The following is a 17838-nucleotide window of genomic DNA, read 5'->3' as shown; positions in this document are numbered from 1 at the left end:
TAGTGTCCTTGGTCGTGGTAAGCCCTGGTGAGGTTTTTTCCTGAATCCATTGTACAAACACTACCTTTTCAGAGCAACGCCAACACGTCAGAAGCTGAGTTTTGCTTGTAAGGGAAAGATGTACTAGGTGATTAAACTCTTGCTCCCTCCAAGTTTGTCTCCCGTTAATTTATAAGAGTATGGCGTGGAATGGGCAAGTGGCAGAGCCTCCGAGGGTAGCACCAGTCCTGGATGCTCGAAATGAGGGACAAAGATGTGTGAGGAAGATGTATTTGAACAGCCAAGCAGCTCTTGGTCCGCTTTGGTCCTTTGCCAAGATTGGTCCTTCTTCCGTCCATCACTCATTTTGGAAGGGTGTGAGGTTCTAAGCAAGTGGACATTAATAAAGTACTAGAAATAGTGTTTCCAACAAAAGAAAACCATCTTTCTGAGTAGGAAGCGGTCCCAGCTCTCTCCTAGGCGGCAAGGAGTTCCTGGCTCCTGACACAGATTGTGAACATCAGATATTCAGGGTCAGTGCAGTGTCTCCTTTTTATTTCTTTTCCCCCTTTCCAATTTTATTTTAATAATTAAAAATACTGCTGATCACACTGAATGACTTCTGGCAGAGAGGCAGTCTGTCCCAGAAGGACCAGTTGTGGGCCATCGGGTTTATGACGTCCATAAAACCAGAGCCAGATCAGAGCATGGCCTCCCTGAGTGACAGGGGTTTTGCTTCCACCAGGGTCCCCCCATCAACTGACTGCTTTGGGCATTTGTTTTGGGTTGGTTTTTTGTTCTGTTTTGTTTCCTGATGCATGTGCGACTATACATGTGTGCACACATTTAAAGATATAAATGAAACAGGTATGTAATGCCCTCTGCCTGTTAGAAAGACTAAAGCCATCAAAATAACAAACGGCGTGTATTTGCTAGAATGTCAAAGTTATGAGTTTATTTTGTAATGATGTGCTCCTGCCTTCATGAGGTAAACTGGCCGTGGCGGAGGTGTTATTAGTAATATGGACTCAGTGGAGCAGAAAGCCGAGTGACCGAGAGATCAGTGTATCAGTCAGAGAGAGGGCAAATGGAAAGAGACAGCAGGAGAATGAGAAAGGAGCCACAGTGCCTGGGCTGAGATTAAAGACAGACTGAGAGGAGGAGGGGGAGCCCAGTGGTCACATTCGGTCTCCCCTGTTCCTGGGGCTCCTTCAGAGGAGTTGCCGGTGTGTCGCTCAGCTCAGGGCTGTCTGCAAAGACTGATTCTCTGCACTTCCTCACCAAGGAAAGCAGTTTTGCTCTCCATATTCCTTTCCGAAGAGTCTCTTCCTCCCTGCCTTGCTGAAGTTAAGAGGAGCAGAGGCAGCTGGGTCACACTGAGGTGATGACTTTGGTCGCCAGCTTCCTCATCCTTTGCAGGTACTTGATGTCGGGGCTGACCCGGCACGGGGGGAACATCTCAAAGTTCCTATCAGGAAGGGGCAAGATGGGAATATACAGGTAGAGTTTGCTGGCCTTCCCTTTATTAGATTCTTCCCAGAGACTGAAAATGAATAAAAGCTACTAAGGAAGCAAATTTGTGTTGTGGTTATTTTCTGAAGGAGGAGGGGAGAGGAAAGAGAAAAGGTAAAACACAGTAAGCGCTCCACAACTGCTTCGAGCTCTCCAGGGCTACCCCAGATGACTGGCAATTACTACACACTCAGCAGTTTGCAATAGTCAGTGATCAGGCTGTCCGGCTTCCATTGCTGGGTCAGAAAACCTCCCTTCCTAAAAGAAATTATTAACCAGTCTTCTAGGGAAAAAGAAACCCAGCAATTTCTAAGTCCACGAATATTTTTTCTTCCTATTTTTTTTCTCCTTCTTTAAAGGAAACTTTGTGATTTCCAGTTGCATGTGCCTTTCAACCTCACATGGGTTAAACTCCTCCAGGGATACACCAGGGATGGAGGCCCTCTGTATTTCCTGGAACCTTGGGAGAGAAGGACAGAGGAGAGGCAGGCTTGGGTATAAATCACTGCGCTCCACCCAGCACACAAAGACGACTTTAGACTCCAGGGTTCATGTATGGATGAGTTGCTTCAGGATTTTGCCAGCCTTAGGACTTGTGTGTGGGGACCAGCTTTAAAAATCAAATGTAAGGGGGGAAAGTAATCCTTTCAAAATATTAGGGACCCAAACCTCACAGCATTTAAGTGAGACTTGTCGCTAAAGATTGTCGGAAGACAGGCATGTTTCCTCTCTGTGTATATGTGCAGCAGTTCGCCGGCCTGCAGATGTGGGGGTAGCCCGCCCTTCCGGGTCACAGCCTCTGCCCCCACCACAGTTCTAGCTGACTTGAAGTATGCTAACACCTGTCTGTGGCAGCTAGTTGAGAGAGGGAGAAGCTTGCTGGTTTTTGAATTGCAACAGTATTATGTTAAAAAAAAAAAAAAAAAAAAGCCTTTTTTATTTTTTCAGCTTTCTTTTTAAGACAAAGGTCCAGACAGTCCCTCTGAACAACACATAGAGGCTGGATGGAATCTGTGTCTCATAGAGGAAAGAACCTATTTTAGTGAGAGTCACAAAATAGACTTTTCCTTTATTTCTGTCAAGACAAATGTCTTTTCTCCTGCTTGTCTCTCCAGGTCCTTGGGCGGGAAGTATACACCTCCAACAACCAACTCGGGGGCATCCAGATTATGCACAACAATGGGGTGACCCACAACATTGTTTGCGATGACTTTGAAGGGGTTTTCACTGTCCTGCACTGGCTGTCTTACATGCCCAAGGTGAGCCCTTCCCACCCAGCAGACAGAGCCCCCAGAACCCGGCCTTCCCTCCACGGCTCACACGGCCTCTGTGTTTGGGGTCTCTTCTTTATGGTGGAGAAACTGTTTTATGAAACACTCCTCTGGAAGTTACCGGTTTCTTTTTCTTGCAGCCACCTTTGGGCTCCTAGCTTTAAATTGCCTTTGGATTTCATCGGTTAGGTCCCTTTCTGATGTTTTCCCCAGTCAGAAGCCTTCATGGCCCATCTGGGCTCAGATCACTGTGGGTTTTTTTCTTCGTAATAGCCATCCATCCCCCAGGAAGCTTCCCATAAAGTGTGGGTACATGGAAATCAAGAAGCAAGAACATAACGGGTTTTTTTGCCAGACTCCTACGTGAGACTTGAGACCTGTCCATGTTCTCAGGGGTTGGCTGGGACAGACGGGTATGATTCTGTTTCTGGTCCCTACTGTCTTTGTAACGATCATGGCTAAGTCAGGACCTTGGGCCTGCTATTCACTAATTGCTGTGCTCTTTCCTCCCAACCACCTTTTAGAATGTGCTCAGTTCAGTTCCTCTCTTGAACTCCAAGGATCCTATAGATAGAATCATCGAGTTTGTTCCCACGAAGGCCCCATATGATCCTCGATGGATGCTAGCAGGCCGACCTCACCCAAGTAGGTATATATTGGTGGGTCCATTAGTACCCTGGCCCTCAGGCTGTCAGTCTTCCATTTAATCACTAACCAATTCCTGCACGATAGTACGTGACAAGTACATGAGACATATCTTTAAAACAGTTCTCTGAAGATCAAGGTGGAAAATCCTTCAAGAACAAATGAGAACCAAATGAAATTAGATGTATAAGTCAGTCACTGAGGCACATGCAGGGCAGTCACTAATATATTTCTTCTGTTAATTCTGTTATTAAAGCACTTATTACTTAATGGGTTCAAAGACTTTAAAACAGTTAAATCTAAGCAGTAAACACATAGAATCTTTGACCGTCTAGTCTCTGTAAACAGAGATTAATCAGATCAGTTTTAGAAAAGATATTTGACCCTCCAGTGTGGAACATGACTACACTCTTCGCAGCAAGCTATTTCCAAGCATCCACCCTGCATGTACCCTTCTTTTCTTATGATATCGGTGAAAGTACTGGTACTTGATTTAGTTATTAATGTAAGGTTACCTTATAAGATCATTATTCATTAAGAGATTGTCCAGAACTCTTAAATTTATAAATAGATTGAGTAAGAACACACCCTCCCCCCATGTTCATCTAATATATCAATCTGTCTTATGGCTGATTTTACCTATCTTTAAAACAAAAACACAACAGAAAAAAAGTAGGGGCTCCAGGTAAGGTGAATGTACATTCTTGTTTGTCGGTCTATTAGGCTGGATTTAACAAATCTTACTTACCAGGTGGTTCTTTTGTGAAGCTCCAAATCCCCCTGCTACATTTTGAATCTATTTTTTTTTTCAGGGTTTTTGAGAGGGTGTTTGTTCTTTTTCGCTTGTTTATTGCAACTCTATCAAAGAAAGTGCAGAAGATAATTCACTAAATTTAAGAGTCACTGTGATTTTTTTTTTTTTTAAGATTTTATTTATTTGTCAGAGAGAGAGCAAGAGTGAGAGAGAGAGCGAGCACAAGCACAAGCAACAGGGAGCGGCAGGCAGAGGGGGAAGCAGGCTCCCTGCTGAGCAGGGAGCCCGATGTGGGATCCTGACCTGAGCCAAAGGCAGATGCTTAACCTTGAGGCACCCAGGCATCCCAAGAGTCACTGATTTTGTTGAAAGAAAAAAGAAGTCTGCGTAAGGAAGACTTAAACCTTTGTCTGTACCCACTCTGAGCTAGGTGGGGCTGCAAAGCACTTCCCTATACATTATCTTATTGGGTTTACTACTTCTCAGAGATAAAAAGAGATTACCACTTTACAAGCTCAGAGAAGTTAAGTGATTTGTGCAAGGTCACACAGCTATTACTTAGGAATTGGGGCTTAATCTATAGAACAACTACAGATAGTACAAAAAATCACCAGAGGAATTTTAATTTAAAATTTTACCTGTTGTCTTTGATGCCTTTTCTTGTTGCTCTTAATAAAACTAGTTTTTCTACCCAGAAAAATCACCATAATCCCTATTTCTCATTTGTATGCCATGATTACAATAAGAACTATGATCGTAAGATACCTGTCAGCCTTAAAATCCAGGACTTTTCTAGGAGAATTCAGAACAAGACTCTGTGAGTCTTCTCCTGGGAATCATGGTAGGGGGTTGGGGGTGTATCTTAGCTGGCTTCTGAGTTCTACATCTGAACTGAACACAACCTGCTCTTTGGGGGTTGGGGGATGAAATCTACCTATACCAGCCCTGGCCCACCAGTGAGTCCCCTCCCCCAACTGACTCACAAGGCAGGATGGTTTTTGGTTTTTTGTTTTTTTGTTTTTGTTTTTTTTTTTTTTTAAAGATTTTATTTATTTATTTGACAGAGATCACAAGTAGGAAGAGAGGCAGGCAGAGAGAGAGGAGGAAGCAGGCTCCCTGGCAAGCAGAAAGCCCGATGCAGGGCTCCATCCCAGGACCCTGAGATCATGATCTGAGCCGAAGGCAGAGGCTTAACCCACTGAGCCACCCAGGCGCCCCAAGCCAGAAGGGTTTTTAAAGAAGAAAGTCTTTCCATTTTAATGAATTCTGTTGTTCCAAATCATTGTTATTGAAGTAAGAATCATAAAATGACCCAAGCATATGAGGTTAAGATTTCAGTATCCTGATCCACTTAGAAGTTTGATTTAGAACCTTCATCAGAATGTGAGCCCTCTTTCATGGGGTGAACAGATGTGTGTGTATGTAGGTGGGCATTATCCCGGCCATTATTAATGAGATCCGCAGCATAAAATGAAATTTGTGATAAACTAAGTTTTCTGGTTTTTTGGATAATATTTTTTCATCGACTCCCTAGCAATTCATCCTGCTGTCTCTGCAGCTAACATTCGCTCCCAAATCGAGTGACTTCAGATTTTAATTTAGTGGAAGCGTTAAAGAAAGCAGATGATTCCCTGTGATAAGTTAAAGCAGATATCTTCTAGGTGAAAAGTTAAAGTCATTTATTAGAGGAGATAGTGCTGTGATATTCTTCAAACTGACGCCCAACACGAGACCAGAATCTAAACGATCAGCTTTGGGCTCGCGATAGAGAGATAATTTTGAAATGGATGATCACATTTTACACTGGGGCCATAGAGGCAAGGAATGTAGAACACAGTAATTACAAATTTAGTCTTGATAAAACACTCTCCATCCTGTTTAAGTCAGCAGAGGTTAGCTTGCTCGGATCTCCACTTTTAATTGGTTTTGGACTTGGGTTTTTAGGGGGCGAGGGCCATGTTCAAATTAGAAGGATCACTGAGGAACTAAGTGAGCTGAGGGGCAAGCTAGGAAACAGTTATTTGCAGAAGCTTTTATGGGGCCTTGGTCAAACACGGATACCTGTGGAACAAAAGTTTTTTTCTTAACCTAAGATGTCGAAAGTTACGTGTCTTGCCAATGAAGGAAATTCTGTGTTCAGGGGAGGTTAATGACATTAGGTGTGTGCATCTTAACCATTATATTTTTGCTATGTGTCAAGAGTATATGGGCATGGCCCTTTCTTATAGGAAGATTATACTTTTTCAGCTGTAAGTAAAGTGGATGTATCTTTCTGCTTTTCTAGCAGAGGAGCCAAGTCCCTTTTCTTTTCTGCAAATTTGGGTCCTTATCTGATCATTAATAGTTATCATTGGCTGTCTTCAGCTTTCCATTTAAAAAAGTCAGTGGAACCAAACAAAATTGTAAGCTAAGTTTTAAAATAGAAATAGACATTTTGAAAACACTTTAATGACTTGGCTGCCTTTTGACAAATGTTTGTAGTGTTTTGAAAAAAGCAAAGTTATTTATTTAAAAACATGCAAACTCTCTGCTAGCTGAACCCCATCGTTTAACAATAAATGATGCTTTTGCTGATAAATGATTCTTTTTATGCAGACTAGCAAATGAAATAGGAGATGATGTCTGAAGGCAGATGAGCATTCAGCTGCCTAACGCCTGCATCTATTATAATATGGTTAAAAACAACAGCAAACTCCCCAAAACAATCCCCCACATCCAACCTCAGATTTGCCAGTTTCAGTGCATTTTCAATAGATTGATGGTCTTTATTCTCTCTTTGTTCTCTTTCTTTCTCTTCTGTAGCCCAGAAAGGTCAGTGGTTGAGTGGATTTTTTGACTACGGATCTTTCTCGGAGATCATGCAACCTTGGGCCCAGACTGTGGTGGTTGGCAGAGCCAGGTAAGAGCTCTTGTGTTTTGGAAGCTCTTCTTCCTCCCAACTAAAAACAAGAAAGGAACAGGCCATGACTATAGAGATTGAGGGGGGGCAGGTAGTTTTGGGGGTTTTTTTGGTGGTGGTGGTGGTCGTCGTCATCGTTTTTGTTTTTGTTTTTAACCAATAATGTTCTCTTTGTCTAAACTTCCTAAGAATATTGGATTATAGTCATGCCCAAGGCAGCATAACTGGAGCACCGGTTCCCAATAGTCATTTACTGTGTCACTTCAGCGATGCGTGTGATCTGAAGTCTGGTTTTGACATTTCCTTTTTACAACACTGAAAGAAAAGCTCTTCGAGGGCTGTAAAGCCCAAATACAATAGCCATAGCCGACTAGTGACCTTCCCCTTCCCCAAAGACCATTTTCTTTCCAAGGAAGGTGACAAATGAATCAGACTCATCTACCTTGCCATGTAACCCAAAGATCTATGTAACCTAGAAGAAGTTCCTTCCTGGCATCAAGATTATTTAAGTATAGCAAATGCACATGATACTGGCTTATCATCAGATTTGAATTGCAAAGAAAAAAGTTTACCTGAAACAGAAATGAGTAAAATAAACTGGAATAGATTTGCCAGACTACCTATATTTTTCAAATGGGAAATTGAAGTTTCTATTAAATTTTAATACCCACTCTAAGAAGTGCTTCACTCAACAGCCAGCTCTGCACGAAATAATCTGTAGCACTCGCTGTAACGAGCACCTGCCAAGGCTGATCTTAATCTCGTTCTGCACTGCAGAGACATGCTGCCCTAGGGACCCACATCTGGAGCTCACCTTCCTCTCGGGGGCAATCAGTTTTCCTTATCTTGGTGAAAAGTGGCACCTGCTCAAGATTCTCAAACATGCCACATTGGGTTGAGATTTAGATTCTAGCCTTGAAAATAATTCTAGGCTTTGTGGTTCTCTCAGTACAGCAGGTCAGCATGTCTCATGCTGCCAATGACAAGAAGCCATCAGATGGCAAATCCAACAGACAGGATCTTCCACTGTGACTCTGAGTAAGAGTCAGGCCTGGAGTCAGCCCAGACCGAAACTCACAGGCGCTAGCTCCCATTTTCTCTCGCATCTCAGGTCTTCTACCCTCACCACAGGCTTCTGGGGCTTCTGGGGCCCAGGAGAACTATTTTTTGTGCCTCGTAAAATTCCTATGGGAGTAGGGGGTGGGGGGTGCACTAGGGAGAGAGCCCTCCTACCCAGGATCTATCGGTTTGTTATGGGGGGCCCTGACATCACACTCAGACCAACTTTTTTGAAAATTTTTCTGTTACCTATGCTGCTTCAGTCTTCCTGTCTGTTAAAAACATGACAGATTTTAAGCCTCCGAAAGCTAAACCTTTGTTAAGGTCTTTAAGATCCTCCCACGGGAAACAAGAGAATAATGCTTTATACTTATGATTGGAAGAAAAGGGATTGTTCTGTGAGCAAGATCAGTCAAGCTTGGCTTTAGTTAGCTCTACCATTGTTTATTGCAACACTCACTCTGACTTCTTCCTTTCTTTCCATCTGATGAGTTCTGGGCTTCTTACTCCAAACACATACACATGCTCACAAGTATATAAAACACAAATGGAGCTAGCTTCTTTCAAAAGCAGTGGCATTTCGAGAAATAAATATAAATGTATTCTTCTGGGATTGTTACTGTAAGTGCTGCCAAAACTCATCTTTGGTATGTATGTTTGGAATATGTGTGCTATTGGCTGTAAATTGTCTTTTATTATTCCATGGCACCTTGTCCAGGGACACACTATAAAACAAGATGTAGCATCTTCATGTGCTGGCCTGATAAAATTTATATGAAGTATAATAGAAAACAGAAGTTGTTCTGAGCTGTTTTCAAGTTCAATAAATAACTGTAATACTCGGATAAAGATGTTCTTTATTAGGTCACATGGGCCCTAATATATAAGTTATAAGTTACCGATTTAGGGTGGCTTTTGCAATTACAAGTTTCCAGTTGGATTGTTAATCATTGTGAACAGAAATATTTCTGAATCCTCCTGTGTACCTCTTGCTCGTTGTCTGGTTGTCTAGAGGGCTTTTGATTCTGATTCAGTGCAGGCAAGTGACAAGGGGGTGGGTGGTCCCCACTCAGGCCCCTGTCAGGCCTCTTGCGATGACAAGAATACATTTCCAGTAGCCAGTGTGACAACCAAAGACCATCCTTCAAGGAAAAGTTTGTTATGGAGATGCTGGGGGAATGAGAGACTATAACCCATCCCAGCCTCAGCCCCAAGGAATGCAGCTGAGAAAGTGAAGAGTGAATCACATTTGCCAGAGTAAGGACTCACCCTGTACCTGCAGCTACTGCCGCCCCTCCCCCCACTTTCACCCTCCCTCCCATTCTTCCTGATTTTTACCAGGAAATCTTTTTGAGGACCAAGCTGAGAGGGGATTGTGCACCATCTGTGCAGCAGAGGCTTTGAGCTCCTGAAGAGTTTTTTAAATTAACATATGTTAGCAATTAAATGCATACTTTCAATACAGATCACCTATTTCACCAAGAGTAATGACTGCAAGTTATCCCTGTGCTACTGCTGTTTTCCAGTGAAAGAGAAAGTTGAGGGCTTATTTAACCACCTCTGTACCCTTGGCATATATTTTTCATCATCTCCATAACACACCTACACAACCCCCCCCAAAAAATACTCCGGAGTTTTTATTAAAATAAAACTACTATTGTGATAATAGTATAGTGGTCTTTATCTTTCAAATGCTGAACTATTTATAGACAAAATTATACACTTAATATTTCCTTCAAAATAACATGGGACTCACGGAGGAGAAAGTAGTTAGAAATGAAGATGAGGGGCGCCTGGGTGGGTCGGTGGGTTGAAGCCTCTGCCTTCGGCTCGGGTCATGGTCTCAGGGTCTTGGGATTGAGCCCCGCATCCAGCTCTCTGCTCGGCGGGGAACCTGCTTGGCGGGCGGGGAGCCTGCTTCCCTTCCTCTCTCTCTCTGCCTGCCTCTCTGCCTACTTGTGATCTCTGTCTGTCAAATAAATAAATAAAATCTTTAAAAAAAAAAAAAAAGAAATGAAGATGAAACAAGACTAGCCAGGAGTTGATTATTGAAGATGGGTATTGGGTATATGGGATGCATTGTATTCCCCAGTGTAATTTCAGGCACCTCCCACCTCTCAGACCTTTTCCCTCTGTCTTCACCAAAGAGATGCTCCAGAGTGAGCTGAGAAATGTCATTTGGCATCCACAGAAAAAGGTGTGTGCGTATGTGCATATGTGTGCACACACACACACACATCTAGACTGTTGGGTCTAAATGCTGAAGCTCCCCTGGTACAACTCTTGGTTTGAATTGATTATGTGGTGGAGGACAGGAGTGATTCTGAGAGTAGTCTTCTGCTCTAGGAGAGTCAGATTTCCCCATTCTCTGTATTTGCAGTTTCCAGTCCCCCGCCCCACACACCCCAATCTTTTGATATAGGGCTGGAAAAGAAATGACCAACTGTACTATTTACATGCTTTGAGTTCTTCTTTGGCTCATTTTTTGTAGGCTAGGAGGAATACCTGTGGGAGTAGTTGCCGTAGAAACCCGAACAGTGGAACTAAGTATCCCCGCCGATCCTGCAAACCTGGATTCTGAAGCCAAGGTTAGTAACCTCGAGTACCCTGTGCTCCTGTGCTTGGAGCTGGCTTTCCCTTCTGCACAGCCTGTGGATGTACTGGGGGCATTGCACACCACCATGTGCTCACTTTTAAGATGACTCTAAATGGACTACAAGCTAAATTCTAACTGAAAAATTACTTGGACCTTTATAGTGGTCTTGTTGATGCTAGAGAACAGTCTGGGTTCCTTGGGGAGGTAGTCTTCTGGAAGGCAGCTGTGGGCTCTTTGGTCCCAGATTATCTGAACACACACATGGATGAGCTATTCTAGAATTAAGAAGTCTGCCTTAATGGCAAATGTGAACACCACCACTCATCTTCGTTTTAAAAGAGTAGATTGTATTTTTCACATCCTGACAAGAGTCAGAAGATGAGGGGTGGGAGAGACCAGGAAAGAGGTTACTCAGCAGTGTCACATCAGGTGTCTGTTGACCAACCATAGTCCAGAGAAAGTTTGTACTAAGCCCAGAAGAGAGAGGACTGGAGACTGTGTACAGTTAGCTTGTTCTGAGGACTGGTGTAGTTGAGTGACTTCAAGTTGCCTTCAGGAAGTCTACAATGAGGATTCCCAAGACTGCATTCTTCCATTAGAAGCAGTAAGGTTTCTTCCTTCTGACTGAGGAGTGGTGGTGTAATCAGGACTAAAAAGGAATGTTCAACAAAGTCAAAGATCCAGGATCCTTTATTCTTTTTGAATTCAAAGATGATCCTCTTGATGAACAACAACGGTTTTTGGTTGGTTGGTTTGGTTGAGTTTTTAAAGTAAACAAGTAAAACTTTGTTCATCTTGCAGAAATTCCCCCTCAAACTCTGTTGTTAATTGTATCTTCCTTTTTGACTTTCCCCAATAGATAATCCAGCAGGCTGGCCAGGTTTGGTTCCCAGACTCTGCATTTAAGACCTATCAGGCTATCAAGGACTTCAACCGTGAAGGGCTGCCTCTGATGGTCTTTGCCAATTGGAGAGGCTTCTCTGGTGGAATGAAAGGTAACTGGCCTGGCTCTGGGCTGGAGGGGCTGAACTGTTTCCCCAGAACTTTACAGACGGGGAGGGAGGGTTTATACTGGGCAGAACCAATGGGTATCCTTATAGCCCGTCACGCTAGGCTTTTTGGGGATTATACTTTCTCTGAAATAAATCTTCTGAGTTGCAACTTGAGTGGGGAAAATACTGCGTGCTTTTCAGTTCGGTGCAAAATTTCAGAATAGTCTACTGGTGTGATCTAGATGGGCTGCTGTTGTGGATTTAGCTTTCACAGGTGAACGATAGACTGTGCTGATGGTCCTGGGGAACTGTGATTGTGCTAGCCTCTGTCCCTCTTTTCTCGGCATATTCTTTGTTGATGCTAATGCTCTAATGCTCTACCGTGACCAAGGTAGATACTGAAATTAGCTTTCACCAGAAGAAAACGAACAAATTCTGTCTGAGAAGCTGTTCTTTGTGGTAATTTGTGGTGTATTTTATTCTTATCCAGCAACAGCCCTGGGCCTGTGGCTCCAACATATTAAACCATCATCATACAGGCTCAGTTCTGTGCCACGGGAATTGCTTAGTGATGTAGGGAGCTAGTATCACCATTTACTGAGAATCCTCCCTGTGCAGAGCCACTGTGGATGGTTCAGGAGAGCCAAAAAACCTGTTCTCCCTCTTCTAGCGGCGAAGCTCTCTCTCCAATGGCCAGAGCTTCATGACCATGTGGAGACCAGAGACTACCTACCAGCAGGGGATGAATACACTGGTCAATGTCAACTTTGTTCACTGGGGGAGAACTCAGGGTTCTGAAGTAATAGAATGAGTTAGGGGAATGGAAGGAGGGAGGAGTTGGCAATGTTGGAGTAGAGTGGTTAGAGATAAGGATTTATAAAATGTGAAACAGTGAACCCGGAAATAGCTTGGGGCAAGAGCACCTCTCCCTCCAAGGGAGGAGAAGCCTGAGACAGTTACCCTTTTACAGATTATCAGCTATGTGTGGAGAAAGATTAGAGCCTTGTGCCAGTAACTTTCCCTTAGTCTGGCTCGGAAAGCCCTGGACCGCCAGGCTTCCCTGGCAAAATACAGAAGACTAAGGTGGTTTTTCTTTTCTTTTTTTAAGCTGCAACTTCCCCTTTGCCCATATTTGCTGGAGAACTACCACATTTTGCGCTTTTCTTGAGGGAGACTTGGCCTGTACATGCAAATTAATGTTTATATACTTTTATAGACTCTCAGGTGGATTATTTTATGACAAAGAGAATAAATCAGTGAAAATGCTGTGAGATGTTGAAAGTATAGGTTAAACAAGTCAATCCTGCACATTTTTATTGAGTTCCTATGTACAAGGAACTCTGCTAGCTACTTCTGAGAAAACAAAACTGAGTCAGAGACAGACATTGCCTCAAGGAGTCAAGAAAAAGGTTTTGAACAAAATACTACAGTGTTCAAAGAGTATATTATACTGAATATACTGAAGTGTTTCCCCCCACCCCCGGAGGAGGCGCATGAAAGCCCTTTCATTCATATATGTGAGTTTGTTTAACATCCAATTTCACTTGATCCCAGATTTCTTAGCTGTAAGATTTACATTAAGGGAGGGCACCTGGGTGGCTCAGTCAGTTAAGCCACTGCCTTCCCCTTTGCCTGGGATCGAGCCCCACATTGGGCTTCCCGCTCGCTCATCAGGGAGTCTGCTGCTCCCTCTCCCTCTGCTCCTCCCCACAACTTGTACGTGGGTGCCTACACACGCTTTCTTTTTTCTCTCTTTCTCTCTGCCCTCTTTCTCAAATAAATAAAATCTTAAAAAAACAAAACAACAACAAAAGATTTACATTAAGACTCAGAGAAGGCAATGCCAGCACTCTTTAGTTACCTCTCTTCCCAGGGGTTGTTGAGCTTTCACTCTTCCTGACATTGCTTAGGAGTAAACCAGCCTGGCTCTTTTGTCCTAAGGAGTCCAGAGTTCAGAAGTTTGCTGCTTGTAGGAAAAGCTTCAACTCTGCTGCATGTTCTGGCTCAGGCCCATATTGGCTGCTAGCCATGTAAGAATAACAACAACAATTAAGATTTGTTGAGCTCCTTTCACCAGAAACCTGCTAACCTTTTTATATGCATTATCGTTACATAATCATCACAACAAGCCCTTCCAAGGGGTAGGCTATATTATTTATCGGCGTTTTACAGACATTGAGACTTAGGTTAAGTAAATTTTCCAAGATCATTTAGCTAAAAAATGACAGAGCTGGGAGAGAAACGCAGATCTGTCTGGCTTCCTGTAACAGTTGGCAGAGTTTAGAGCCTAGGACCAAGCCAGCTCTACTAGAACATCTCTAGAATAGACTGTATAGGTTTCTGAGGATGTTATTAGCCACCTACCTGCCCTCTGCTTTGAAGTTGTCCTTGACTATTGTGACAAGAAATGTTAAGAGTTAAGATAGGAGTTGTTTGTTTATTTATTTTTTTTACTGCAGCAAAATACACATAATATTTATCATTTTAACCATCTGTAAGTGTATAATTCAGTGGCATTAAATATATTCACAGCGTTACGTAACTGTCAGCACTAAATATACCCCAAACCTTTTCATCATCCCTGACATAAAATCTGTGCACATTAAACAATAATTTCCTCCATCCCCCTTCTCCCCTGCCCCTGGTCAAAAATGAGTTACTGGCACGATACAGACCAGGGCCAGTTCTGCCTTCTGAATTTTGTTGCTGCTGCATCCGTTCACATATCACTTAAGATAAATAAGCTTTGGGGAAGATAGAGATCAGTGTGAACGTAGTTGGGGGAAGAACATCGCCTTTCACATTTACATACAGGTCAGGATGTTTTCTACATATTATCTCATGTAAAGGGACCTAAGCTGAGAGTCATTCCATATCCCTTGGGGAGATGTTTGCAGTTTTGGTTTCAATACTGGCTGGGGATTATGCAGGGAGGGAAAATAAACAATTATGCCATCCCTCAGTGCACACAAACACACAGCCAGGAGCCGACTGCACTGTGGGTAAAATGACTCCAAAATTGTGTGTAATGAGTAGGAAAAGATTAGAGACAGCTCTTGCTATGCTGAAAATTGACATTAGTGGAGGGAAAAAAAAAACTCTTTACTAGTCAGCCTAGGAGGTCTAATTCGAGCTGTAAAAATATAAATAAATAAATAAAAGTATGTCAAGATGGTATTGGTGCTTTTTTCCCAATGAGTTCTATCTGGCCGGAAGGCTATTCAGCATAATGCAAAATTAAATTATAAAAACTGGCTGAATATTTAGATGGAAGAGCCATTTGGAAGCAGTTTATTTAGACGAACCGGCAATGACCCACAACAGGGAGACATCAAGCGTGAAATTTACTAGAAATTAGCACCAGGGTCCCAGCCTCAGCATGAATAGCTTGATAGGATGCAAATCCCAGTGATATTAAGCTGCTTCACTGCTGGTGCTACAGGGTCACTCTCAGTTGGCTTTTCATGTTATACGTATTATTTTTTCCTGGGACAGGTTATAAATAACAATAAAAAAAACATTTATTGAAAACTTTAACTGGAATGAAAGTCTATTTAAAGTCTCTGATTACTTGGTTGTCGAAATACTGTGTCAGCCGGCCATAATGAACTGATGGGACACGCTATGTATATGCAGCTTGTGTATGTCTAATGTTTGCCTGCAGCTTCTAATGGATAATCTCGCCCCAAGTCAATAAGATCTGTTCCAGTTTCCAGAGTATGGGGCACTGTGGAAACACCCTACCAGCCTGCTCCCTTGTTCGGTACATGTGGCTGCCATGGTTTATCCGTGTTGTGTAACAATGAAGGCCCTAGGCAGGGTGGGCGCCTGGATGCTGAGAACACACTGGAAAGGCTGTGTGATCATATGCATATGTGCTTTGCTCCTAGTGCTTAGGAAGTGCCAAGCTCCCGCCTCTCCACTGACGAACCTATCAGTATTTTCCATTCTCAGTTGCCTTTCTCATGGCCTGAGAATTGAGAGTAAGCTTATGAATAGCTTTAAAATTCCCTAGACTGATGTCTAGCCTAAACCCTTGAGGATACACTCTCCCCTGCTACTCTTGGCTGTGCTTTTGCTCTGTCTCAAAGAGGGGATTTCAGACAAATGCATGTCAGACTGTTGCCAGGTGCATCAACCTGCCTTTCAGGAGGGCGGTTTGGGGCTGCTGTGGTTCGTCGTGGAGCATGTTGTTTGTATGGTTTGTTTTGTGTGTGTCCATTTATATTTTAGCAGCCTTTGTTGCTTTTTGGGTGTTTTGATGGTTGGATTGCGGGTGTGTTGGTGTTGCAGGTTAGATGGAGGCATTGTTTTCAGTCCCAAGCTTGTTGGCTTTAATGAAGCCTGATGCCCCTTCACTCCTCACAGTCATGGGCCCTGGAGATAATTGCTTAGCAGTCAGATCCAAGCCCTTCGCATAGCTGGTAGGACCATCAGTACGATTTCTACTTTTCTGAACACACAAAAAAATCCAGGCAAAATGTACAAATCTTCAGTCATTTATTCCAGTCTCTTTTCTCGTTTTTATTTTACTCAGCCATTGTGTCAGATGCTGGAAAGCAGATTTCTTCAGCCTCATACTCTTCCCTCTCAACGAGAATGAGGTCACAGAAAGTGGACTTCAGAGTCCAAGAGATCTGGGTTCGAATTTTACCTCTGCCTTATTCACTTATTTAACTAAACCTCAGTTTACTCACCTATAACATGGATGTAAGAACATGGCTATCTGATGATTAAACAAGTCATCTGTGTGTGTATGTGAAATCATGCTCCAAGGTACACAGCAGACTAGCCATGGGGATGTAAAGGAGAGACCAAGGTTCATTTCCCAACAGCAAAAGGTGCACACACACTCAGCTTCCTCCCAAACAAACTGCATATCCTACGAACTTGAGTTTTTAGAACTTAAATAAGTGGGCGTACATTTCAAATAAAGTCCATCCTTGCTTTCTGGGGTCTGGGTCTGTTCATCATAGGTAGTACAGACAGATTTCAGTATAGATATATCTTCAACAAACAGAAGTGAGGGAAGAGGCTGGAAACTGTCTTCATTTACCTCTACCTTACTTTTTCCTCTTTCACACAGGATGACTTTGTGTGCTGTTTTCTACTGTTTTGCTTTCTCCTTTTATCCGCCTTCCATTTCTTTACACACAATACCACTGAGGGCCACTCCTTTCTGTTACTTGTTCTGAGACTGAGACTGTACTCTTGGCAGCACTAAAAAATGTACTGCTAATTACACAGTTATTTTATTATGTAACACTGGTTGAAATATCCACTAAAGAATTAATTTAGTTAAAATAATTTGAACTGAGCAATTATTTTCATAACCGCAGAATTAGCGTAAAGCGCTTAAAGTCCTTTATTCCCTGCTCTTCGTACAACAGTTGTGTAATTAGCAGTAAATTTTTTTGGTCTTTGCTTTCCTCCCAAAGGAATAAATGTCTTTGCTCTGATCATAAATACAGAGTATGTGACCATACACATTCCTCATAGAGAAGGGAATTTTTCCTTGGACCAACTTCTGAGTTTTTGGAGTTTCTGAAGTCGTCACAGAGAGTCCAGGCCCGGCAATGGAGAGAGGCACATACTTTGCGGTGAACTGTGTTCACTGATGGTTTGTATAGAGAGAGCCATTTTTACTTTGGAGAAGGTGGCAGTTTAATTTGCCAGTAACTACAATGAAAGCAATTTCTATTTGGGTTTGCTCTTAACTTGCTGAAAAATGCTTCTTTGCCTTGGATTTCCAGAATTGATTTATTCCAAATTGAGATCCTTGCTTTGATAGGAAGGTTTGAACTCCGTTGAACCTGCTATTTGGTGTTTAGAAAGGATCCATTGTGGTTCCACTAAAGTGGTCATTAAACATCTGGAATCATAAACCTAAAACTTTGGCCCTGTGTAGACTTCAGGGAGCTAGGAGATGGGAAGAAGTCCATAAATTGTTGGGAAATAAGTAATAACTGGCCGTACTTTCCAAGGACTTGCTTTACTTATGCACCAGGGTGCCTTTTCTTCAGGCTGCTCCTGGCCTTGGGGGGATTACAAAGTGTGCTTTTTAGCCAAATGAAAAGGTAGGTCTTTTTTTTTTTTTTTTTTTTTTTGAGGTAGGTCTTCTTTTTATGTGG

At 42.7% G+C, this 17838-nt stretch overlaps 1 protein-coding gene across 9 annotated transcripts in view; it reads left to right on the top strand.

The window, feature by feature from the left end:
• ACACA (acetyl-CoA carboxylase alpha) overlaps positions 1–17838 on the top strand; it is a 243255-nt gene that overhangs the window by 197759 nt on the left and 27658 nt on the right. For all 9 annotated transcript variants that reach the window (XM_047708298.1, XM_047708296.1, XM_047708299.1 and 6 more), the window contains 5 exons: positions 2607–2750; positions 3287–3407; positions 6964–7060; positions 10611–10707; positions 11575–11710. In XM_047708298.1, the coding sequence (XP_047564254.1) occupies positions 2607–2750; positions 3287–3407; positions 6964–7060; positions 10611–10707; positions 11575–11710 (595 nt within the window). The remainder of the gene's footprint in view (positions 1–2606; positions 2751–3286; positions 3408–6963; positions 7061–10610; positions 10708–11574; positions 11711–17838) is intronic.

The sequence above is a fragment of the Lutra lutra genome, chromosome 16, assembly GCF_902655055.1.
Source record: "Lutra lutra chromosome 16, mLutLut1.2, whole genome shotgun sequence".
NCBI lineage: Eukaryota > Metazoa > Chordata > Mammalia > Carnivora > Mustelidae > Lutra > Lutra lutra.
The sequence above is the reverse complement of the archived record's forward strand: the minus strand, read 5'-3'. Positions and strand labels throughout refer to the sequence as shown.